Raw genomic sequence first — 27,016 nt, forward strand, 5'->3', positions numbered from 1 at the left:
ACATAAACAATATTGTTGTGCATGGTCATTTCATTGTAGTAACATTCTATGTATCATTCTATGTAGTAAAATTACATTCATTTTGGAACTCATTTGCACATTATGCTGATGGATATACTCATCAACCCAAAGCCATAATAAGCCATCTTCATGAATTTAGAGGCATCTACTTTCTGCAGATAAAATGGTTTTACGTTTTTAGCCTGAATAGGATACCAGTTATTCCACACTATGTGAATTAAAGAGTGCCTCAAATCCCCCAAGGTGCAATTAAGAAAATACGTAATTGAAGGATTTTCCTGAATAGCTATGGTGTTAAACATCATTCACAAAACTCATGTTGTGAACTCACAAAAAGATGGAGTGAGAAATGTAATGTACAACCAAACCTCAGATGGGATTTTTCTATGCAATACTGACCCTTTTGATGCAACTCCAGATATTCCTATGTTATAGATTTGTATAGTCTATATATATCTTGTATTTTACAGTATTTCATAAATAAAGACTCTGTGTAGATAATTGTGTTTGATGTCGTGCAACGATATTTAAGACAATATGCAAACTTGAAAACCTTCTTTTCTCAGTGATGAAGCTATTTTGAGAATTGTAGTCCACGTTTCATTCTTTGATTAAAAATAGTTTTATTTCATTTTTCTGTGTGTCATCTCAGTGCTGTAAACTTTTTTGACTGTCTCCCAAGTGAAATATGTTTGACTTCCGGAGCTTGGCGCCTGCCCTCTTCTGTTTTCCCTACCGCCAGGCAGATGAATCCTGCAGGCACAGATTTTAAAGTTTTGGGTTTTAACCCCTGGCCTAGATCACATGACCAGGCAACTCAGCCAATCGGAGAGCACGGCTCAGATTTCAGCCCAGGAGGAGAGAGGGCAAGAGAGGGAGGGAGAGACATAGCAAAGCACTAATCTGTGCTCATGAGTTGGGAGGCAGCTAGTGAACACTGGAGTTGACAACTATTCATTGCTCTCTCTGCCGGTTGTGGATTATCTGTGCTGTGTTTTGGATGGCGTCTTTGAGGGTGAAAGGGTGAGGAGGGGAGGAAGAGGAGGGAGGATAGCAGCAGTTTCCCCCCCCCCCCCTCATCTTTCCCTCTGCAGGCGGCTCTTCTGTGGAAGAATGGGGGCAGGAGCTCTGACCATCTGTGTGAGTAGAAGCTGTAATGCCTGTAGTCGGCCAAAGGACTTCCCATCCACTCTGTGATTAAGGGCTAAAGAATGCACAACAGGACTGTCTCTTTCACTCAGTTTCAGTCTTACACACTCTTCTGTGATGTGTGCCTTTGATTGTGTGTGTGTGTGTGTGTGTGTGTGTGTGTGTGTGCGTGTGTGTGTGTGTGTTAGCTGCTGGGCTAGGCACAGTCTCTTTTTTTTTTAAGTCCTCACTGCCAAGTCTTCTATATTTCCCTTTCCCTGCACTAAGACTAACTGTCCCTTTCTTAAAATAACTTTGTTCACCAAATCCATGACTACCCCCACGTCATGAATTCTTTCCCTTGTACTCTTGTAAACAGAGAAAGCATTTCCCTCCCTTGTTACGGTTCCTCAGCCGGCTCAAGTCTTCTGTTTTGACTCCTCCGCCGTCCCGGGACAGCAAAGCAAAGGAGGGACTGTTCTGTGCTTCCTGTTCATACCTGTAATGCTTTCCTACAAATTACCCCATGCCTGCATTTTAAGCAGAGTCTTGACTGGCAACGATGACAAACTTTCCATCGTGGAAATATTGACTTTACACAGTCTTATTTTTATACACATTAAAAAAAAACTCTGTTTGTAGCACCATGTTCCCATTGAGCAGCTGTAGCCTGCCTTGAAGGGCTGCCTTGTGCAGCCTCTGCTACCAGTTGCTCCAATGGCCACCCAGAGAGCCGAAGACAAGGGGAGAGAGGATGGGGGGGGGTGGAGAGTGAGGCCGCATGTTAGGGCTTGCTATTGCTATCCCCTCCATGAGCAAGTTAAAGGGACAGACAGACAGAAGGTCTCTGCAGCCAGTGAGCGACCTCTTTGTGCGAAGCCTCTTTAAAGTAACTCGTCTACCTACTTGAACAATGCCACACGTTGGCGAAAAGACACTTCAGACGACCAAGGACCCTTGGGAGACGTTTCTCTGAGAGAATGCAGACTTTCAACACTCACAAGCTATCAGAGCCACTTGACAATAGAGTTTCCTCCTCGTGTCAGAGGTTGAAGTGTGAGAAGAACGTTTTAATGGTGGGGGAGGGGAGGGGAGGGGGGGGGTTTATTAGGCTGTGCTGGAAGACAATAGAGGCAATCGGGTGCTAGTATTTGTTTCCCTTTATAAGGGACTGTATTGGTTGACACAGACCCTAAATGTGACAAATATGAGTGCTGTGTGTGTGTGTGTGTGTGTGTGTGTGTGTGTGTCAGTGTGTGTGTGTGTGTGTGTGTGTGTGTGTGTGTGTGTGTGTGTGTGAGAGAGAGAGAGAGAGAGGGGGGGGGCATATTGGTGACATCTGCTCAGTAAGGCCTACACACTAGCTGTCACAGTCAGTCGTAGCTCAGACAGGCTTAGCTCTTGAACACCTGCATGTGAGTACTACTGTCACAGCCAGTTCCCAGCACTGGACACTTTACCCACTGGTGTGGCCTATTGACTTTGCCAATAATGGCCTGTTGTTATTATTATGCACTGTAGCCTGATCTGGTTAGCAATCAGCCGAGATGGAATCACAAATCCAAAAAAAAAAAAAAAAAAAAAAAGTCTGCCTCCGGTTGATGTTCATTACAAGGCAAACAATCAGCATGAACGAAAATCAATCGTATTTTCAGCAAAGCATTATTGATGTACCTGAAGAGGCCCTATCCACTGACCTATAACTGACATCAGTGTGATATACACTACTTACTGCTGCATACGGCTTATGCACATGCTCACAGCACTTCCTGTTGGCAGTCACTAAACTGTAATCTATTACTTTGTGTACATAAATGGAGACGTTTTATATGATGAATGCATGTCAAAAAGATTGATGTCCAACTGAAAAGGTGGGCAAACTGATTTTAGGTGGGTTCACCCTCCACTACATTGCTGAAAAGACAGCAGTGGTTCTCAAACTTTTTCCCGTTAAGGACCCATAAAATGACACAAATTAGACCCCCATTTGATAAGATTTGGTCACAGGGTCCGCCATCTGATAAGATATAATAAGCTTTTGCGGTGAGCCCAATGACCCCACCACCAGGCTCCTGCAAGACAGGCTCAGGAGAGTGGGAGGGGTCATCACACTTTTAGATGTTTTATTACAAAAAGTGTATGAAACCCATGACCAAAATAGTCATAGTCATTCTGTCATTGTGTTACTTACGGTTGGAATTCTAGTGAAAATAAATTGCCACCGTTTTTGTTGGGGACCCGCTGGGAACCCCTTCAAAGATCCCAAGGGCCCCCGGACCCCACTTAACCACTGGCCTGCAGTAGCAGTCTGGATTAGGCTAATTGTACTGCTTTAATCTTTACCAAAACAAATATGAGAATTGTATTGTCCCCAATGTGCAAATTTGTCTTTGGCTTCAGCACAAGTAACAAAACAAGACAATCAATACAGACCCTGTAAACTGAATCGACAATAGGAAATGAACATGGTGGCCTTGGCTATTCCACATCAACAAAATTGCAATGATATTGATGTAAATCACCAAGTCCCTGGTCCTTGAAACTAAATGTGTAATTTAACTATACAAATTGGAGCGGGAGGGGTATAAATGTCTATTTTGGTTTAAAATCTCCACTGCACTTGGGACAAATGACTTAATAATCATCATCATCATCATCATCATCATCATCATCATCATCATCATAATCACAATATTCGTAATAATGATCATGGCCTTTGGCATTTCTAAAACTCCGCCCATAAATAATGATTGGAATGAATCATGTAAGGGATGAGTATCTTTGAGCATGGCTACCTTGTTCATACCTTTCCAATCTGTCCAAAAAACTCTCACACAGGCCGATAATATCTCCTCAGACAAATCCCACATAATAGATGAACGTCTCAGTGCTTAAACGCACACTGTGTGCAGCTCATTAAGAGGTGCCACTGCCACTTCTGCGGCAGTCATCCAAGGAAAGCCACCATCAAACTTCACGTGCCACTTAATTAGCGCGCCACACTGTGATCAGGGAGAGATAGCTGGCATCATTTTGCATTCACCTGCCAGAAACCAGTGGATGAGTCAACACCATTCTCATGAGCACCTTGCGCGCAAAAGAGCTATTCAGTCGTGCTCGTTTGAGTGTGACTGTACTGTTAACGCTGCCAGAGCATCTGCCACCGGAAAGAGCTTGTCTTGCCTTAGCCATCTTAGCACCGTCTGTGAGATACGCTTTAATTAGCTGACCTGAGAGTGACACATGCCTGCCCCCGTTATATCCAAACATTTAGTGACATGACTGAATACATTCCACACTACTACTCACTAATAACTTCATAATAACACAGTAACACTACTACTCACTAATAACTTAATAATAACACAGAAACACTACTACTCACTAATAACTTCATAATAACACAGTAACACTACTACTCACTAATAACGTCATAATAACACAGTAACACTACTACTCACTAATAACTTCATAATAACACAGTAACACTACTACTCACTAATAACTTCATAATAACACAGTAACGCTACTACTCACTAATAACTTCATAATAACACAGTAACACTACTACTCACTAATAACGTCATAATAACACAGTAACACTACTACTCACTAATAACTTCATAATAACACAGTAACACTACTACTCACTAATAGCATCAGCGAGGCCATTGTCCCACTTTAGTGTCCCTCTTGTTTCATTGTGCAGGTCGGCTCTCTGCTTTGAACTGGTGAACCCTGGACAGACATGATATCACATGGCCGGGTTGCAGCTATAGCTACCGCAGTAAAGCTCGTTCTGAATCTGTGTTGATCTGGTGTGGTGGGTGTCCTTGGATCCTGTCTCCATTGCACTTGTCTTAATACTCTCCTTTTCCTAGTACTGACTGAATAGAATAGAAACAGGATTATAATATATAATATATATAATATATTTAACTCAACCAAATCAATCTATAATAATCCCTGCTCTGTCTCTAATGTTGGCTGATTGAATAGACAGGTGGTGAGTTTCTCATAGGCGCTAAGTGATATTTGTTTAGGGAGTGTGTACCTGCGTCCCAGGCATAGACAGATTGAACCAGCATGTATTGTATGTGCATGTGTATTGTGTATCAGGAGATAGAGACATTTGCCTGGATGAGATATCAGTAAGTACCTAGCAGCTGGTGAACACGCACGCGATGGCGCACACACACACACACACACACACACACACACACACACACACACACACACACACACACACACACACACACACACACACACACACACACACACACACACACACACAGCTGTATAAGGCTGGGTACTGGGCTTAACTTGGTCATTAAAGCACACTCGCATGTTTCACTGCATAAGATCGTTTTCTTCTGATCTCATGTACATTTCACATCTGTTGCCAGTAAGGTTCAGCTGCAGCATTTAATTAGTAAATCAGCTTAAAGGAATAGTTCACCCAAAAATGAAAATTCTGTCATTTCCTCACCGTCATGCCAGTAGAAACACAGGTGAAGTTCATCCATATAACACACAGGGAGGTTGCCAGCACAACTCCATAACAGACAAAACACAAATCTTAACTCTTGTCTGTCCGTTTTTGTTTTGGAACTCTAAAGGACACGTCCCCATTGACTTCAGTTGTTTTGGAGAAGGCTGCAACAAGGTTGTGCTGGCCTCCCTGTATGTTATATGGACTAACAACACTTCACCTGTATGTTATATGGACTAACAACACTTCACCTGTATGTTATATGGACTAACAACACTTCACCTGTATGTTATATGGACTAACAACACTTCACCTGTATGTTATATGGACTAACAACACTTCACATGAGATGAGTAGATGATGACAGAATTTGCATTTTTTTGGGTGAACAAATTTTCTCCAATTAGACCTTTTCACCTGCCCATCTTCCATGTCCAATGTTACCATTTGCGACCTTCTCTTTACTTTCCATTCAATTAAGCAGGAGGCCATCACCTGAATGTGTGTTTGTGCACAGCTGTAAGTGTGTGTGTGTGTGTGTGTGTGGTGTGTGTGTGTGTGTGTGTGTGTGTGTGTGTGTGTGTGTGTGTGTGTGTGTGTGTGTGTGTGTGCGTGCGCATGTGCGGGCCACTCTAGCCTTCCCTTCAGCCAAAGGTGTTGCATGGTAACCAGATATTTGTCGTAGCAACAGGGACAGCCCTCCCCTCTCTATTCTTCCCAGCTCCCAGCACACACACTCCTCTCTGCTCTCTGATAGTGTGTGAGAGAGTATGAGTGCATCAGGAGCGGTGTGTGTGTGCCCGGGTCTGTGTGTGTGTGGTACGAACCCCCCTTGGTACAGGAGGACAGGTGTCTCGCACTGGTGTCTGTCTAGATGCCGGCGCTGGTGGTGATGTCCTCCTCTGTGCCCGTGGTGTCCGCGGCTGACTGCTGCTGTCTGCTCTGCTCCTACCTGCAGCACAACAAGGCAGCGGTGCAGGTGAAGGAAGACATGAAGAAGATGGTCCAGCTGCCCATCCTGAGACCCACCAGGGCAGAAGTGGCCACGGGCAGCCGGCTGTTCGGAGTGTCCCTGCTGGAGCTGCGGGAGCTCGGCATGGTGGAGGATGGTGTGCCTGTTCTGGTGCGGAGAATGGTGGAGCATCTCCGCAAGCATGGTGAGGAAAAATACAATAGAATAGAATATTAATGCTTGATTACCCCCCCCATGAAAATCACCTTTAGGACCCTCTGGGAACCCTCCTCCAATGGAAACATTTGGTGCCCCATTATGAAATGCACTGTTTTATGAGGGGTAAGACTTGTAAGACTTTATAAAAAGTTTTATTTCAGTTACTCACACTGGCAGCTATGTTGTGATTTCTCCCAAACAAGACTCATGTTATCATTTCTCATGAATTCATTTGCTAAACCTAAGTCAAATGCAATCAGAAGCACTATGCTATGAATACCACAGTTGTATTATTACGCTGTTGTGATTTGGTGTAACTAAATGAGCAGGGATGTCACAATATATCGTCCCACAATATATCGCGATATCAAAACATGACAATATGTATCGTTGAGATGAAATCTCATATCGTGAGAAAAAGAAGCTGAACATGGTGGCACTGATCTGCATCTGGGTTAGAAAATGGTGAAATTACTCAAATTAGCGTGAAGGATGCCCCCTCAACTTACAAATCGATCGCAAAAAAATATTGTTAAAATATCGTATCGTTATCGTGAACCCAATATCGTGTTTCGTATCGTATCGTGAACTGAGTGTATTGTGACGCCCCTATAAATGAGCCATCTGAGTGAGGCTTTGTCATGGGCAGCACAGGCTAATTAACAAGTTAATTTGAGAAATGCCTGCCCATTGAGTCCAGAGTTATGGTCATTAGCATACTGCCAAATTTAAAAATGGTTTCCTAGCAACAGAGAAGTGGCCATTCTGCATTTATATTTAATCATAAAATAGGAGTGAGAACATCCAGTTGCCTTCATAAATCTTAACAATGGCACATATCTCAAGGCTGCATAATTTATAGTCCAGCTATAATGTGATGCCTAGTGGGAGCTTCTCTTTTCGCTTGTACCCTTACACAGCGAGGACAGAGAACAGGTTCAGCTGCAGAACAGCACCCAAGGGTCCTTCAGCAGTGTGGACACCTGACAACCAGAGGCATTTAACCATTGGGTCTCACTACTCTCTACATCACCCTGCCATCTATATATATATATATTTTTTTTACATTTTTACGTTTTTCATTTAGTAACCACAGATCAAACATTAGTCATGTCAGTGAGATACACATAAACGATGCAATTCAAGATAGCGCTCGTCTTCTTTCAGGGGTTGAAGTGGTGTCTCTGTGAATGCAGTCCATTTGTGCTACTTCACATCAGATTCTGTTTGTTGGATTCTCAGCACTTGTGTGAGTCTTTCCATGCTGCCTCACTCACAGCAAGAAGGTCCCGGGTTTGAACCCCGGCCCGTCCCTCCCAGGTCCTTTCTGTGTGGAGTTTGCATGTTCTCCCCGTGTTCGTGTGTGTTTCCTCCGGGTGCTCCGGTTTTCTCCCACCATCAAAGACATTTATGTTTAGGATTAATATTCCTGTCAGTGGCCCTAGTGGGGCAGTTATGCATACAAATTGTGCATTTTGTGATAAAAACATATATATTCCAAAAATAATTGGATATAGACTAATCTGATATGGATGATCTTGTGTCAAACAAACTACATTTCCTATGATGATGAATTCTAATTTGGAACTTTGGAATTGCTCAGAAGCTTCTATCTAACTTTTTTCATGGTTTCATGCTTTTCATACCATGACTGATTATTCCATAATAATCAAACAATTACATATACATCATCAACATCTAGGCCTCTTTAATTTGTTGATTTGGTCAAGTCTGAAATTTCCACCACATTTCCAAGTGCCTCACTTTCTTCCTTTTTTTCCTGTAGTTCTCCTGTTTGTCCACTAGATGTCAGCGCAGAGCTATGAGACTGTAGCGTTACTGTTTGTCTTTCACGGCGTCCTGAATTTAGCCAATTTTTCCAGTGATATGAGAGGTACACGAGGACAGGTAGGCCTGACGTCGTTCTCACATGCTTCGTGTGGTCATTTAACTTGTTAAACAGTTGATAAAGTAAAGTTGTTGTTCAGAGATGTCGCCAACATGAACAATCATGTCACCTGTTTAGTTTTTGGTCAGTCACACTAATTGACGCCCATGCTTGTGGAGTACGGTAGTTCCTGTGCGTGTTTCCCCCCCATTTCAGCTAACTCTTCATATTAGCGACTCACAAAGTTTCCCTATGCAAGTTCTCAAGTGTTACTAACGTTATAGGGGGGATTTCCACTGGGTGCAGTTGCCAATGCATGACGTGTTGACTATTAGTCATAATGAGTTATTAGGTAACATTAAATAATGAGGGCGCAGGGGCATGCATGCATAGCATTGTCTACATAGCTAGCTGTTGAGCTAATGCTACTTACAATAAAACTCCTCTTAACTCCAATGCCTATTCTGTCATCTAGCGTTAGCTTATTTCTTAAACTACGGTACTCCTCACCTCCTTCTCCCACCTCTCATCTCCACCTCTTCACCTTTGAGTTCACGTTGTACTCCTGTGTCATCACTGCCCCGATCTGTTATAGCTCAGCAGGCCAAAGCCTACAGTAGGACTAGGATGCCATTTTTCTTTTCATCTGCTCTCACCTGGCTACCTTTGCTGTTACCTTCCAATTAGTTACTGTCCAATTAAGCAGAGAAACACTATAAAAAAGGATTTGAAGAAAGCAACTAGCCTACTTCCAATTAACTGTTCACTGAGACGGCTAATATATCTTCAGTTTAGCTGTTGGGAAATATTTTTTTTATGTTTGCTTCTGTAATTTATAGTATACAATCCTCTCTCTCATAAGTCATTCTATCTTTGATGATATGTAAAAAAAAAAAATTTGGGGGGAAACCTTGGACTGATATTGACCCATCAAGTTATTTTTGTAGGGACCATGCAAAACATCTATAAACATTGATTTTTAAAGGGCTAACACGTAATATTAATGGTCTTCGGTTTATAAAACATTTTCCACGATAATAATGGAATAATAATAATAACTGAACAGTACATATACTTAATAATAACAAATAATAATATTTCTCTGACCTCCCTCTAGCCCTGCACCAGGAGGGTCTGTTCAGAGTGAATGGGAACATGCGTGCAGTGCAGACCCTGAAGCAGCGGCTGGAGAGCGGCGAGGATGTGGACTTCCTGTCCGAAGCCGATGTGTGTACGGTGGCCAGCTTGCTCAAACAGTACCTCAGAGACCTGCCCGAAGGCCTGGTGGACTCAACCGTCCAGCCAGCTCTGATACAGCAGCATCAAGGTAAGAGGAGGAGGAAGAAGAAGACCACCTTTTGCTGTCACAATTATTCACATGTGCACTGCTTACTGTTAGCAGCTGTCTCAGCTGTAATTTTCCAATTATGCTTTCAATCCAAGTAGGCAAGGGTTATGATTTTTACATGCCTAAGATAATCAGGGAGGTACTAACCCTAAACAATTTCACAAATCCAGAATTTGATATGCTTGCCCTCAGTGTTGTGAGAAACTGGATCACGATTCTGATTGGATCGTACTGTACAGTAGACATAAAAAGCAATCTTTAGATGCCAAAATGTACTATCAGCACCACACTGTCTGGGGCTATGCTGAATTGTGTGTGTGTGTGTGTGTGTGTGTGTGTGCGTGTGCATGCGTGCGTGCGTGCGTGCGCATGTGCATGCGCATGTGCGTGCGCTTAGAGGCCATAGAGAGAGACTGTGTATTTATGCTGGAGGCCATAAAAGGTAAAGTGAGTCATTTGGATGGGGAAGCCTCTGTCTGTGCTCACTCTTCACCCTCCTCCATCATCAGGTTCAGTCCGTTTACAATTTGGCTGCAGGATTTGCTTTGCCCACATAGATCACATCAATATCAGCCCAATAAATAGGCCTATTTTTCAGGGCTGTTGGCCAAGGGGTGCATTAGAAGAGCGTTCTTTGGCGCGTGACTTGGCGGTAACCTCTGAATAAAATGATTTGGTATACTCTATCAGATTAGTTTGGCACCCATGCCAATGTCTGTCATTTTGAAAACAATTTTGAATGATGAATGGATCTAAATACATGGATTGCAGATTGACTAGTGATATGCTCACTGGCAGAGAGTACAGTATACACAAACATAGATCAAGCCTTAAGGATGTTAACAATCAGGTTAAAAAGGATAGTAAGACTCAAGGATAGTTAGACTATTGTGACTCAAGGCAGACTTGAGTCACAATTTTAATTGCGTTTGTTTGAGATGTGATTTGATGCATTAAGAGAAGACTTGAGACTTCACTTTGACTTGTGCTTTGACTTGACACTATTAAAACAATATTCCATTAGAAAGTCTTAGATATTTTGTTTTCTGGATGAAATTCAAGTCAAGTCAAGTTTATTTGTATAGCCCTAATTCACAAGCATGTCTCAGAGGACTTCACAGAGAATTTGTCTAGCTAAATCTAGCTGACACAACAATAACAATTACAGTAGTAATAATAAATTGATACTGGACTCTTGGTTTGTTTGACTTGACTTAGTGCTCTACATTTTAGACATTTAGATTGAGGGTCTTGACTTGTGCTTCAAGACTTGAGTTGAGACAGACTTGGCGTTTGAGCAAAACTGACACATCTGCCTGACCCAAATACAAGTGAACCAGAATCCCACCAGCAGGCAAGCTTCATGTCATATGACTCAGAGCAGTGGTGTCATTTTTCTCCTTGGTAAGACCTTCTACCTTACAACTTCTGAGCAGCGCCAAGGGAAGTCCAGTTGGTGGGGTTTGTTAAGTCTCGTCGCTGATGGGCGGCACGCGTGTGACGGTGTCTCTATATCTGTTACCATGTACCCAGTGCAGGTGGCCTACATTGGCTGCCAGGATGACTGTAATAATAAACCACTTCCTTGTAATGGATTACATTTTGCCGTGAAGGCAAGTTACTTTTGCATATCAGCAGTTTTGGCTTTTCCGATGTCCAAACAAAATGCTCATATAATGCCACACGTGAGGGGTCTTCTTCCTGTCTGCACCAATGAGTGAGACAAGAAGAAATAAACAAAGTATGTTATCAAAGGACTTTTTTTTTTTTCTTTCTTTTTCCAATGACAAACTTTCTTTTTCAATCTTACAAACGGCTCAACACCCTTTTTACGCTCCCACACACTTTTGCAGCCATGAGCATCTTACACATCAGCAAAGCATGCACAAGCACACTATACATACACATACCAAAATGCATGTAGTTTACACACGTATGTGCGCACGCACGCACATGCACACGCACACACATGCACACACACACACACACACACACACACACACACACACACACACACACACACACACACACACACACACACACACACACTCACTCACTCACTCACTCACTCACTCACTCACTCACTCACACACACACACACACACACACACACACACACACACACATACACACACACAATTTGAACTTCACTCAGTGGGAACAAGACAGCTGTGAGCACTTTAAGCTGCAGTCCGCCCCCTCCCCCTCTATATATGCCGACAGACAGACAGACGCACACACACACGCATGCACGCACGCACACAGACACACACACACAAAATGGCCGTGTCATCCAGTCTGTCAGGATCACTAGCAGCAGTATGTTTGTCCAGCCCTGACCCAATGATGAATCCTGAGTCATAGCATCAGTGTGTTTCAGGCTCTCTGCACTAATGCTCAGGCATTACTAGTCACCACAACTCATGGTTAGATGTTACGGAGAGCAGGTGGATGGAGCTACCACTGTCTACTGGAAACTGGCTATTAAACCATTTACTAAGCTTAGGGTTTTGATGTTATACAGTCGAATTCTATTTATATTTTACAACTTCTGAACTGCGCCAAGGGAAATCCAGCTGGTGGGGTTTGTTAAGTCTGTCTGTCCGGCAGGTTAATACATTACATAATACACAATAAGGTAAAGCCTTATCTCCTGCAAATATCTTCAGAGAGTTCTCCTTGCTTGTGTTACCTCTTGGCTAGATTATTGTCATTCTGCGTACTGTATGTGGGTCTAGGTCAGTCGTCACTCTGTCGTTAGCAGCTAGTGCAGAATGCAGCAGCTTGGCTCCTAACTGGTCAAAGAAAGCGTGACCATAATTAGGCCAGTATTGACCTCCCTTCACTGGCTTCCTGTTCACTTCAGGATTGATTTTAAGATGTTGTTGATTGTTTTCAATGTGTTTTGAATGGACTAGCACCTGCCTATCTTGCTGCACTATTGCATGTTTATACTCGAGCTAGAGGTCCAGTGACCAGTTGCTCTTGGATGTCCCGAGTTCCAAATACAAAAACAGAGGCAGGCAACCACCCTTTGTGGAGGCTGTCCCTGTTCTGTGGAACAGCTTGCCTGTTCACGTTAGATCTACTTGGACTCTAGACAGTTTCAAATCGTAGCTGAAAACAGACCTATTTTCACTGGCCTTTGACATCTTGATTTTAAATTCTATTGTTTATTGTTATTGTTTCCTTTGTTTTATTTTGTATTTGTTGTGAGTGACCTTGACCTTAATACATTAGATCTTGATTGAATGACTTGATTGAATGAAGTTGTTTTTGCCTAATGTGAAAGTCCTGACCTCTGATTATGTATTTTAATGCAGTTCTTCTTGTAGGACAATTTAGCGCAAAGGCTATTTCAACCTTGCAGCTGAATGCTGGAAAAAGTCTTAACTTTTCAAATAAAATTGCTCTGTTGTTGGCCAATGGCTGCATTGCCAACAAACCCCCCCCCCCCCAAGGAGGATGCATTATGAAGATAGCAATGACTTAAAAAAAAGAAAGAAAAAAAGAATGACATAATTTCGCTACATCAATTGAACCTCAGATCTAAAGACTCCAAAGTAGCACTCCAGCCTTTCATCTACGGTAATCTAATCTTTCAGGGGGGCTCCAAGCAGTTTCAGGGGAGGCCCAGTGAATGGAACTGAAAAAAGATTACATTAGTTAGCAAAAGGAGATCTCATAGAATAGCCTGTGTGTGATTTGGTTAAAGAGATACTTCAGAGATACCGTAGTTCTGGGGAATTTGACAGTTTTTGCCACTTTCCCAGAGTCAGAAACAAATAAATCCTCCAGACAGACCTTTTTTATGATGTCTGAAGTATGACAAACAGCAATATCAGGCTATCTTGGCTCAATTGTTGAGTGTCTAATATGGGATGAAATATCATAATCCCATATGCATCCAGTAATTGAGCGAGGGGGGCTCCTTTTTCCAATCTTTGTCTGGGGGGAGGCCCACAGTCTCAGACTTTGAAACCCCCTCATCTAATCCTAACTTGTTGTTTTGTGCCTGTAGAGTGCAGTGAGGAGGGCTCCTGGTCGGATCTGAGGGACTTGCTGCAGCAACTTCCAGACGCACACTACAGCCTCCTACGCTACCTGTGCCACTTCCTCACACACGTGGAGCGCCACCACAAGGACAACCGCATGACCGCCCTCAACCTCGCCACCGTGTTTGGACCCAACGTCTTCCAGTGAGTCTGAACACTGGAGCTGGAGAACACGGGTGTTACAAATAGATTTCCTATGTATTATTGCTACATAAACGTCAATGATGCTGGGGTAGTTTAGTGAATAATAATGAATCATATTTTATGTGTTATATTTTGTGAGTAAAATCTGTTGACTCTCTGTCCAGAGTGCACTGATCTGAGATAAAATGGTCAGATTGAATTTGGCACCCATTTAAATAACCAACAGAGGGATAACTTGGCTCACTTAGCTAAAAATAGCCATACAGACAGACAATAACTGATGCTGGAGATTCAGTCATCTTTCCCCTATTCCTGTGTAGTCGTATATCACATTGGTGTCCAAGTGTGAGAGGGGTGACCATAAAGTGATATTTCATTTGGGCTGAACACATCCACACACACATACTGAATAAGAGTTAATGAACAGTCAACTTCAAGGAGTTGTCACAACAGATATTTTGGCTTTTTTTGCAACTCCTCACCTTAATTGCAGTCTTCTTGAAACGTAGATCTGCTTTGATCTCGCTCTGTGTATTGGTGCCTGTCTCTCTCTTTCTCCCTGTCAAAGGTTCTGGCCAACAGGTGGTGCTGTAGCTCATTCAGTGAGGTTGAAAGCATTCTAGCTTGGCAGTGTGAAAGTCTCTGCCACTCATACAGGCATTACTACTGGAATCCACAGCCTGCTCATAAATGTGTCTTCAACCAGCAGCGTTCTACATTCTGTTGTGTCAGCGCGGGCTCAGACTGCTCTGTCACCATTTGGCAAACAGAGAAAGATTGACAGAATTTGAACTTCCTCAGTGGTTTTAAGCGTCAACAAATGATTGAATGATTGAATTTGCTGATTCATGCCACCAATAAAACCAGTCGATATTGCTCTTCAAAATGTGATATTTCTCTAGGTATACGCTTATTAGCTCATTATAGCTCAAGAACACTGAGAGATTTCTGACTGAGAGACTGTTTCTACCTTACAGGTCAAATGTGACCATGCTAGCCATACATAAGAGCATGATGCCTCCTCAGATAAGTCCTCTAACCATGGTCAAAGTTGTATAAAACCATTGGCTCTGTATGCCATTACTTCTTAATAGCATCTATCTGTGCTAGCTGCAGGCCACTGTTGAACTAAGAGCCTCCTGTTCTCACTATTCTATTTATGATGCTCAGTTGGCAGTGGCTTTCAAATCGTACTGGTTTCCTGGTTGCCGGCCTGCACCAGACTACTGGCTATCCAAATAGAAATGCTGGTCCTCAGGCCAGCCAATCCTAGATGGCGGATGGATCAGGTTGCACCGGGTGGCATTGATACACAGTAACCTTACTGGATAGGATACTGTACAACGTTTTGTGCGCCTGTGGTGTGTTCTGGTTATATAATTAGGTCTAAAGTTGGTCTACATTGTTCACAGCTGTTCAATAACAACACAATGATGCCAGACATATAGATGGATACAGTAGATGGATAGCTGGATTTAACTTGGTTTAGTCGAGTCAGCACTGATGCCTAACTCTTTCCTACTTTCAAAATCATTCTAGAACCATACAGTACATAATATACTACTGAAATAAGAAAATCGTTTAACAAATTAATTTAATGTATTTGTGCTGCTATTGCCATGGTGCAAGCATTTTATCTCCCATCTGAAATCTGATCTGTTTCTGTTCCCCCCCCCCCCCTTTTTTTCTCTCATCCCCCTGATTTCCAGGGTGGCCCCTGGTTTAGAGGCAATGAAGGACCAACATATCTGTAACAAGATCATGGCCAAGTTCATCCAGAACTACAGAAGTGTATTTGAGAGCAACACCCACCAAGACAGAGGAGGCTACGCCGAGGAACTGACAAGCCTCATCATCGTCAAGGTATACATGTATGCTCATTGTCTAGATGCCAGTCATTTCTACGAAGCAGATCTCTGTTTGCGGTCAGTACAGTAAAGGCCGCCAATACTCAGTCACATGTTGTCGCCATGCACCTTGCATGGTGTGAGTTGCCTTCTGACCCCCACCCCCTATGAGTCTGTAAATGCAGACATATAATATCATGCTCAAATTGATCTAAGTATTGGTCTTATATCATAGCCTCGCAGTCATAACTCCTCCACAGGTGGCTGTTTTGAGTCTATTGGCTGTCTGATGTCCTTACTGATTAGTCAGTCTGCTGGTTTTCTTGGAGACATCTTGTTATTGCACCTGTAGCCATTTGGGAAGGTGTAACTGCAAAACATGTCTATTTTGACAAGTCGTTTAGTCTCTTATTCAGTCTTAAAATCGTATATTTCTTAAAACTAGTGAATAATTCCACCGATGGGATGAGATATTCCTTCTTTCTGGTGCAGTTTCATGAGTTTCAGGACAACATTCAGAAGTGTCAATATCTTGGAATATGGCTGAGTAAGGCAGATCACTCTGCTAGGATCAAGAAAATGCCATCTGAATGAACACAACTCTCCCAGAACACAGTACGGTACACTGGGCAACAGCTCGGCAGTCCATCACACGGCTGACACAGATGGACAGGCACTCACGCTCATATCCAGGCCTACAGTCTCCAATCCACCTGACTTGCATGTTTTTCATATGTGGGAAGGAACCCGAGCACCCAGAGGAAACCCACGTGAACACCAAGAGAACATGCTGGAAACCCACGTGAACACGAAGAGAACATGCTAACTCCACACAGAAAGAGACAGCAATCGAACCCGGGTCCCTCGTGCTGTGACAGTGCTAACTACTGAAATAAATGTCCTGTCTCCATGAAAACAACCCAGTAAGCTTATTATTATTATTATCCATATTACCATCTAACACGTTGTCATGCTGTCGTCAAGTGCGTCAGACAACCTAATAATAATGGCGACCGCGATAGACGCTGCTATTGAGGCTGTTTTGATTAAGAGTACCAATTACTTTGAAATCCACACTCTGCTCTGAAGATGTTTATTCAAAGGGATTCGTTCTCCCCACTGGATTCTATTCAGGCGAATACGTTGTTGGTCTCTACTGATTGGTTAGGGAAAATCTAATTCCCATAGGTGACATAGAGAGCCCCAGGGATGACGTATTTTTGTAGTCGGAACGCGGAAGTCCCGGACTTCCCGGTTCTTCACTGTTTCTGCCTATGGGATTTTTGAATGGGTTTTTGCCGCGATGCTTCAAATAAGGTCTCTGGGCAACGCAAGCTTAATCAAACGCAAACCAGTGTTCAGCCGGATAATTTTCACACATGAGGACCACTTTCATGATGCGAGCCCTAGAAGTAAAAAACTTGTGCTAAGACACACAGTGTCGCATAGGCTTCCCCGTCACGTCACCACTCAACCTGGACTGTTGTTGATGTGTGCGCTGCTGTGCACTGATTACCCCGGGCTGAACCAGGTGAGGCAGAGAGAATTTCCGTGTTCGTCCTTTGAAGTGATGACGTTATTGACGTATAATATCCCCGTCGACTCAACAGTGTAGTCTCATTTAGCCGTTTGCTAGCTAGCCGCCCTTTTAACGGCATGTAAAAGGTTAAAAACTCATAAAAGTGGTCCTCATGTGTGAAGATTATCCTACTGAACACTGGTTTGCGTTTGATTAAGCTTGCGTTGCCCAGAGACCTTATTAGAAGCGTTGCGCCAAAAACCCATTCAAAAATCCCATAGGCGAAAACAGTGAAGAACCAGGAAGTGTTAGCATCGATGTTTTCCGGACTCGTTCCTGGGGCTCTCTATTGGAGGCGATGTCTGACTGAAGAAGGAAATGGAGTGTAACAAGTTGACAATTGAGTCTGATATCAGGGTAGAGATTTCTGGCTCAAGACTCTCCACTCCTCCCCGTGTATAATAATCTTTTCCCTTTTCAGGTGTTGGGAGAGTTAAATGGGTTGAATAATGGCATCATTCTGTATCACTCAAGTGCGCTCAAGAAAGTGAAATGAGAGAAAAGTATACACATTTCTATACTACTGCAACAGCTGCAAAATGGGTTTCTTTTCAAAAGTCATGGCATAATTGCCAAATGTCCACTTTTGGAAAGACACTACTCATCATCACGTTCCAAAGAAAACATCCATATTGTTGATTGATGACTTGCCGTGAAATGTCACTCGGGCCACATGATGCTGCAGAGGTCTGGCGATATTTTTTCAGATCCTGTCTGACTGCAGGGAAATGACCAGCGTATTTGTTCCCTCCTGAGCTTGACCTCTGACCTTCAATAGGATCCCTCTCATGCCGTTTGTAACAACATCAAACATAGTATCTGGTTCCCAATGCAGGACACGATGCTCACCGTGCAGAACTGTGCACGAGAGATGAATGTTTTTTAGGCGGTTAGAGAGATCACATGCGACCTGGGCATATGAATGCATGCACAGCCAGGTCTGTGCTGTGCTGTGAATGTCTGTAAGGGGCACTGCCACCTGAGACCCCACTGACCTATGGGAAGCTCCTCAGTCAGAATGAGATCATCTTCCACTTGTACACACACATACACACACACACACACACACACACACACACACACACACACACACACACACACACATGCAGACACACACATGCAGACACACACACACACACACACACACACACACACACACACAGACAGACACACACACACACACACACACACACACACACACACACACACACACACACACACACACACACACACACACTCCTCTACAACCCACCTCCCAGCAAATACCAACACATGCCCAAGTAGGCCTGAGGAGGCCCCATGCCTTCTGAAGTGTTAATGTGTGTATGTGTATATGTGTTGGGCTAAAGGTGGAGATGTGTGATTTTCAACCTAATTAATCTATTCTGAACCCTGTTGTTAGGGCTCCCAGAAGACAAATAAAAGTTAAACTAGGGCTGAAAGATATTGACAAAACACTGCGACTAATCATATCAGTTTTTTCCTTCTCATAAATATTTAAATAGATTTTGTTCAAATGTATAGATGTCAGTCAGTGTGCAGGATTGACTGAGTTTGAGTATGATAAAAGGTTTTCACCAATATTGTACTTGATTCATGCACCACAGATTACATGGAACACATGTGAGCTTTGAAATAGAGAGGCAAAGTGACCGCCTACTTCCTGCTTCAGCACTGTACCAGAGATTTTCATCTGCCATTTATTTTCCCATACACATTTCGTAAAATGCTTATAAAAATAGTTTTACTGGTTCAAACCAAACAGTACAGATATATTTAGAAACAGGAGAGATCGCATAACATTTCACTGGGACCAAAACGTTAAGAAAATGCGGGTTTAAAGAAAATATTTTTTCGATGTTGTTTTTTTTAAGTTTTGTTCTGAGTGACATCTTCTATGGTCTCTCCCGATTATAGCGTTAGCTGAACCATTTGGTTCGACAAAGTAAAACTATTTTATAAGCATTTTACGAAATGTCTATGGGAAAATAAATGGCGGATACAAATCTCTGGTACAGTGCTGAAGCAGGAAGTGACGTTCCACTTTGCCTCTCTATAGTTCTACTAAATTGACTATGTGCCAAACCTGGTTTCATAGCTTTAGATGAGGCTCCAGTTACAACAATTAGAATAGAACACAAAATGCCCCTGGCCACTGTCTAGCTGGATGTTGCTCCCTAGTGGTACAGTCAGACATGGATTGCAACATGAAATATGTCTTCTCTGTCCCTTCTCTGGCCACAGGAGGCGCACGTGACAGATACAGACACAAAGAAGTCAGCCAACCCCATCAATCCAAAGACACCGACACCAGTTCCAAGAAAGAAGGTGTGTAGGTGTGTGTGTGTGTGTGTGTGTGTGTGTGTGTGTGTGTATGTGTGTGAGAGAGAGAGAGAGAGAGAGAGTGCGTGTGTGGCTGCACGTGCATCCTTGTTACACATTTATGATCTTCTTATGGAGCCCTCACTCAACCCTGTGTTTGGATGACTCGCTGGCAGTGACGGTTTTTACGTGTGGCATTCGCAAGACGGACCTGCATGAACCCTTCAAATTCCCTGACATAGTCCTTTTTAACAGCGACCGTGTGATCTGTGTGACGCGATGCACACAGCGTGGGTGTGTTTTGGAAAAAGCTCTTTTCTGACACCAGAGGCATTTTCCCCCCCCGTGTGCCTTAGCTTTCAAGATGTTATCAGCGTCACCTGACCTGTGTGTGCACTTGGGTCGGCCTTTCAGGTCATTCAGTGAGAATAGATGAGGACCCTTTTTATTAGAAGGCATTCGACATTACCGATAAGTTATCATATTTACAAGATAAGGGTCGCTAAAAATAGCACTCTTGAAGATTGGCGTCTTCGCACTTCTGCTGATGTTAACCTATTTTATCATTAGAAAGAGGTGAACGTGTGTGTCATAAATATTAAGTGCACTGACTGCAACATCATTTATATTTTCACAATTAATCATGGTAGAATTTGCTAATGTTAAAACATCTACCGGTAATTTCATTTTATTTCCTTAAGAATGCTGACTGTAATACATTGAGATGTTAAGATGTTGATAAAAGATGCAAAAAGTGTAACAACATTATTTTTCTCCCCACATCCGTGAGATTATTATTATTAATAACAACATTCATTATAATTTTAGCAATAATCATGCAGGCCTAAATACTGTGCACTCCTGGATAGTTTCTGCCGTCCATGTAAACGTACTCACTGTTTCTCAGTATGGGACGTTTGTTCTTAGTGCTGCAGTATACAGTACATTTAAATTGTAATCGATGTGATACAAGTAACGTTGCTATTCATTGTAAATCATAGTCTGTCTATTGTTCCATTTGTTTTCTATACATATTCCAAGGTCGGACACAGGAGCCCACCAGACAGCACAGAGCCTCTGGACAAATTGTCCACTAAAACCCCAACAGCAAGGCCAAGGAAAAAGAAGGTACAGCAAATCAGAGTTTTGTTCTTGTCAGTGCTGTAGTTTACCCTAATAAATAAATACTGGCTGGTTTCTTATCTGTTGTATTGCCTTGGTGCTGATTGCCCTCGGGTCACACAAGAGACAGCCTCTGGCCTCACTACTCAGTCACATGATTTGATTTGATAAAGGCAATTTGCTGAAGGAAACAACAACACACTTATTTGCAGTGGGAGACAAACATGGGCTGAGGTATGCTCTTCCATCTGTGTTGGCTGGTTATTATTACAGATGAAGCCCTGACACAAGGAGGCCATTTGATTACATTGGATCATAATTGAAGCTTGGGCAGTTTTGTTTGTACGCGGTAGAGGAATTGCCCTCTCGATTTATATTTTCATAAGAGCGGTCACTACCACCGCTTAATTTAATGGTTGGAATAAATTACAGTTGTTTCATTGAAGCTGGCTCCAATGATCTCACATAGATGCAAAAATTAGCTGTGTGTGAGGTTGGGTGTGAATTTACATGTGGAATAGAATAATAGCTACAATTTGTCTGAGCCGGGCTTCAGTTTGGAAGCTGCGGAGGAGCTGTGGCTCTTTTGAACGCGGCTTTTGAGAAAGATCCTATGAATGTGTCTAACATCGAGACCAGCGTCATTGTGGAGATAAAAGAAATGCTGATGGAGATAATGGGATTAGCTTAGAGGAGGGGAAAAACGTTTTGCTCATGAATGATGTTTGCCTTTCCTTGGAAGTCAACGACATACGGTATATTTTGCTTTCAGCAGCTGTAATCTAAGCTGGAACTTGTGTGTAAAGCATTTTGATTGGCTAATCTCATTTTAACCCTAAAACTTCAGGACTCCTGCCTTGAAACACTCAAAATAGCTACATAATATCACTTTTGGTCACAGCAAATTGACATGGCAAGTAGTAGGAGTAAGCACTCCTACTTTTAATGCTGAATCACTTCCTATGAAAATGAAAGTGCCTATCAATAGAAATGGCTTGGCTTCCTTATCGTTTTATTTCTGTGATTATTGGCCACTATACTTGACCTTTTATACTGTAGCTACAAAGCCCAACAGAGATCTGACAAACACATCAAGATGTGCCTTTTGGAGGGGGCAGTCACGTGTTGGGCTGATCCTGATTCAGATTGCACTGTGAGACACTGGAGGCCTGAGGGATCCAGTCTGCTCATGATGATGAGTCAGCACCTCGCCAGTGGATAAACTGGGGATGTAAAAGTTTGATTTACGTAGGGCAGGGGTTTTCCAAGTGGGAGGCGGGCCTCCAAACAGTTTCAGGGGAGGCTCAGTGAATGAATGGAAGTGAAAAAATATGACATTAGTTATCAGAAGATCACATAGCCTAAATGTGTGTGATTTGGTTAAAGAGATAGTTCAGAGATACTTTTGGGCAATTTTACAGTTTTTCCTATATTCCCATAGTCGGATGTAAAATGCCCTCAGTCCACACACAGACCTTTTTTACATTAATGTATTTGGTTGTCTGGAGTATGTCAAACAGCAATATCAGGCTATCTTGGCTCAACTGTTGAGTGTAGATCGATCGATCGACCGATCTATCTATCTATCTATCTATCTATCTATCTATCTATCTATCTATCTATCTATCTATCTATCTATCTATCTATCCATCTATCCATCTATCCATCTATCCATCTATCCATCTATCCATCTATGCATCTATCCATCTATCCATCTATCCATCTATCTATCGGATCAAATTACATAATCGTTATCTCATAGGCATTCAGGAATTGAGCAAAACTCAGCAAGTAAACTAGGGGGAGGGGGACTGTCACTGAACTAGGGCTAGGCAGAACAAGGCAGATGGTATGATTGGTATGTATTACATGCACACATTCATAACACACTCTTACAACCTGCACAAACTACACATAATGTACCTTTAGCAACATGACAAATTTTGCAGCCCGGCACTGTGTAGCTCTCCTGTGCAGAAGGGAGGAGGTGTTATGGAGTTATGCAGTCGTACGGTCACACAGTGTCACATTTAGCACTGATGTCTTTATTTACAGTAAGTGCTATAAAGCTGTAAATTAGACTTATCTGGCTCATGGTCAAGTCTAGTGGCCAGAAACACACACGCACACACACTTTAGAGGCCCCTAAACATGTCTGTTGTATCTATTTGATCTATATGGTAGTCACACCTGTCATTGAAAGGTATGCTTGGGAACTTTGTTGAACACCTGCATTTCCCCATTTCCAAACACTATTTTTGGCCCCTCTATTAAAAGGCACATTGTCATTATTGGTTAACTTTATTTATTTATTTATTTATTTATTTATTTATTTATTTATTTATTTATTTATTTATTTATTTATTTATTTATTTATTTATTTATTTATTTATTTATATAATTTATTTATATAATTAAAGCTTTACTGCAGTAGTAGTAAATTTGCAGAATTCCTTCCACAGTCTTTTATTTAAAACGAATATATTATATTATATAATGTATTTGACATTTATATGTTTTCAATAATATGTGCATAAAACAAAGTTAGTAAAAATGGTCAGGAACGTTCATTTATTCACAAATTCTCTCTTTTTGTGATTTATAGATAAGGCCGATTGTGAATTGGGTCATGATGGTTTGTCATTTTTAAAAAGTGGGTCCCCAGAAAAAATAAGTTTGGGAACCACACTGAGCTAGAACATTATCACAGCACACAAACAAGGGTCATTCGGGTTCTACTCTGTGCTATGTTCCTATGGTGACATTCCATTGATGTTGTTTAAAACTGCCTACTGCAACTTTAATAATATCATGATGTAGGAAAGCACTCTGTTCCTATGGTAACAGCAATATGTAGAATTTTTATTTACACTGGACATTTGAATACAGATTTTTTTTTCTTCTAGTTAAAATAATAATAATGATCTTATACTTATACTAGGTTATACTAAGGTCTTGTGCAAGTGTGGGTGTTTTTCACAAAGCTGTAAGACACAGGAACACAGGTATGATTCACATTCCTCAGAAACAAGCCGTCTGACGTTACACTAGTAGAGTACAGTGCTTAGTTAACATGGGCATAGTTTGTTTTAAGGAGGGTTTATAACTATTTATTTTAATGCAGTGTACTTGTTGAGCAAAATCATATCCAGTTCAAAATGGTGTAACTCATTCATATTTTATTTGGCAGTGTTTGCAATGCTTTGAGATTCTTATTACAAACATTGAAACCAGGTCATATCCTCATTTTTGGTAAAAAAGAGAAAAAAAAAGGAAGCTTGTTTGCCATCTGATCTGTTTAGCTGCTACTTATAATTCCTCTTAAAGTAATTTTTTTAATGCCGGGGTATAAAGACACAGAACTAGGAGTGGGACCATATGAATGCAGCAGGACTCTTTCTGTGTGGAGATGGCGTGGTCTCTATCCTCCCACATTACAAAGACTTACAAATCAGGGGGATTGGAGAGTATGGAGACTCTAGTCTAGAATGCCTCTAGGTAGTATGAGAGTGTCCATCTATTTGTGTCAGCACTGTGATAGACAAGTGACCTGTCCAGCATGTCTCCAATGCATGCTGGGATAGACTCCAGCCCCCAAAACAGGAGTAAGCTGTAGAGAAAAAGAGTGATTGTCCACGTCCATCTCCTGTTTCCCTCCCTTATCCTGCTGTGACATTCTGTGAATGACACATTTAGCCAAATCAATTGCCAAGCCCTGAGTGGCAAAATCCATACCAGGTCTAGCTATTATGTTCCCAAAGATTCACCCATTAAGGGAGCCAATGACTGGCTAAATGGAGGCAGCTTCCATGGATTTTAGAACAATCCATGAGGTTAAACCCCAAATGGAAATGTTCCTCATCATCACTGTGAACTGTGAAGCAGTGAGCCCTGATGTTGCACTCATCATCACTGTGAAGCAGGGAGACCTTTTAATTCACTGTTTAAGACACAGACTTCCAGCTACAGTAGAGCCAAACCTATTTTAGCATTGGGTGTTTTGCCCATTATCAATACTCCAGCTGCTGGCGCGCGAACCCATTTCAGTCTGTTTACCACAGAAAAGCAGAGTCCAGAAAGATAGCCAGCTATTCATTTGCCCTTGACATTTTCTTTGACATTTCTCTCAAATGTGGTTAGCACCCAGTAGAAATTCAGAAGGGTGCTACCCATAACGTAGCTGTAAGGGTGAGGCTCACGTCGTTTATATCCACTCAGTGTCAGCAAGGTAAGACAAACATCAGTCTAACCTTACCCTTACAAGCTTGACCTCTGACCCTCACTCCTTTTGTAGTTCTTTTATTGTCCTCGGCCTCACCCCAGCTGCTTCTCCAATGCATGTTTTATGGTAACCTGAGCAAAGGTTGAAAGCTTGTTGTGTGCGTGTGTGCGCGCGTGTGTGTGTGTGTGTGTGTGTGTGTTTGTATGTGCGTGATTATTCAGAAATGTTAGCAGCGTGTATTGTTTACCACCTGGTTTCTCAAATTTCCTGTCACAAGACTCACCTGATGCTCTCTCTCTCTCTGTGTGTAAAACAGGTGAGGAAGGGAAATGGCGACAACGTGCTGCAGGTGGTACCTCAGCCCAGCCGCTCCGCCGGTCTGCCCCATGTGAGGCCTCTGCACATAGCCATACCTATAGCCCTGACCTCGGAGCCGAAGAGCCCCAGCCCGGAGGCCATGGAGATGGCCCCCGCGCCGCCAGCAAAGCAGGACCCCCCGGGCTCCACCACGCCCCTCGCCCCCCCTGATGTCAGCCCCTCCGACAGCATGGAGACCCTCAGCAGGTGAGGGCACGTGCAAAGTGCGAATGCATATTTCTTGCATGTTTCATCATTGACTCGAGATAATGATTTTCTAACACATAACTACAACATTGTACTGAGGACTACATGTTAACTATTACGTGTGACCACAGATCAGTATATTACATTTAGAGATATGAGCACATTTTCTACGTAGCAATTTACATCTTCAGTTTATTTTAAGTCCATAGAGCATAATCTTCTCTCGGTTTCTTTTTCAAATAAATAATTCAGGTTTATTGCCGAGAGCAAACAATACAGCATGCAGGAAACAATATAATTGAATTACTCTGAGAAATAAATTATTTCAGTTTTATGATTCTATAAGGATCAATCTTATCTGTCATCTGTAAATAACCTACAAAGATTTACGATTGCTATAAAAAAAATAAAGTCTAAGGTCATACATAATATGATACAAAGAAAATATTGAAATGTTGACATGATTTTGTAGTTGTAGTTATTTGCATGTTTCTGAAGAAACTACAGTAGCTCCAACAGTGCTAGCAGCTGTGTATGAGGGGCTCTAGCTGTGGTAAATAGGTTATGACCACTGTTTGCGTAGGTGACATGTGCTGTCACTTGAGGGTGAGGCTGAAGAATCTTGAGCGTCTGACGGCAAACTGGGATCTAAGGGCCAAGGCCTGTGGCAATGTGCCTTTGGCTTGCAAACAAGCTTATTATAAGAACCTGAAACTGGAACCCATGGGTGTCAAGTGTCCTCAGTCCTGGAATAGCAAGGCTACAGCTGTGTCTGTTGTTGGGCCTCTTGCTGCTTAGGCTGGTGGCTTACATTGGCATTAACCTAGGATGTGAACACACCTCTGGTCTGTTTGACAGAATAGCTTTCCTCTGTGCTGTTTGCAGACCCTTTTCTCCCAAAAGACATGCTGCAAATCCACTGCGTCCACAGTATTCTTTGGACATTTTGTGCCTTGGTTTGATCGTTCAAAGTAGAGAGAGACAGGAACGATTTTGAAGAGAGAGGCCTTGGGTCTTCACAATGATACGCACCTTAGACCATGCCCCTTAAGTCCCGTGTGTTAAGTGTGTAGCCTTGGTTTTTGTTTCCTCAAATTCCAAGATATTCTGCGC

General features: G+C 42.4%; 1 protein-coding gene across 1 annotated transcript in view; it reads left to right on the forward strand.

The window, feature by feature from the left end:
- The first annotated feature begins 1,062 nt into the window (after nt 1–1,062).
- Nucleotides 1,063–27,016, forward strand: part of fam13a (family with sequence similarity 13 member A) — a 70,534-nt gene continuing 44,580 nt past the window's right edge. The window contains exons 1-7 of the mRNA XM_083655777.1: nt 1,063–1,161; nt 6,600–6,798; nt 9,818–10,027; nt 14,070–14,247; nt 15,957–16,110; nt 19,918–20,001; nt 25,656–25,903. Coding sequence (XP_083511903.1) covers nt 1,135–1,161; nt 6,600–6,798; nt 9,818–10,027; nt 14,070–14,247; nt 15,957–16,110; nt 19,918–20,001; nt 25,656–25,903 — 1,100 coding nt within the window. The 5' untranslated portion in view covers nt 1,063–1,134. The remainder of the gene's footprint in view (nt 1,162–6,599; nt 6,799–9,817; nt 10,028–14,069; nt 14,248–15,956; nt 16,111–19,917; nt 20,002–25,655; nt 25,904–27,016) is intronic.

This window comes from Poromitra crassiceps (genome assembly GCF_964638095.1).
Source record: "Poromitra crassiceps genome assembly, chromosome: 19".
Classification (NCBI taxonomy): Eukaryota; Metazoa; Chordata; class Actinopteri; order Beryciformes; family Melamphaidae; genus Poromitra; species Poromitra crassiceps.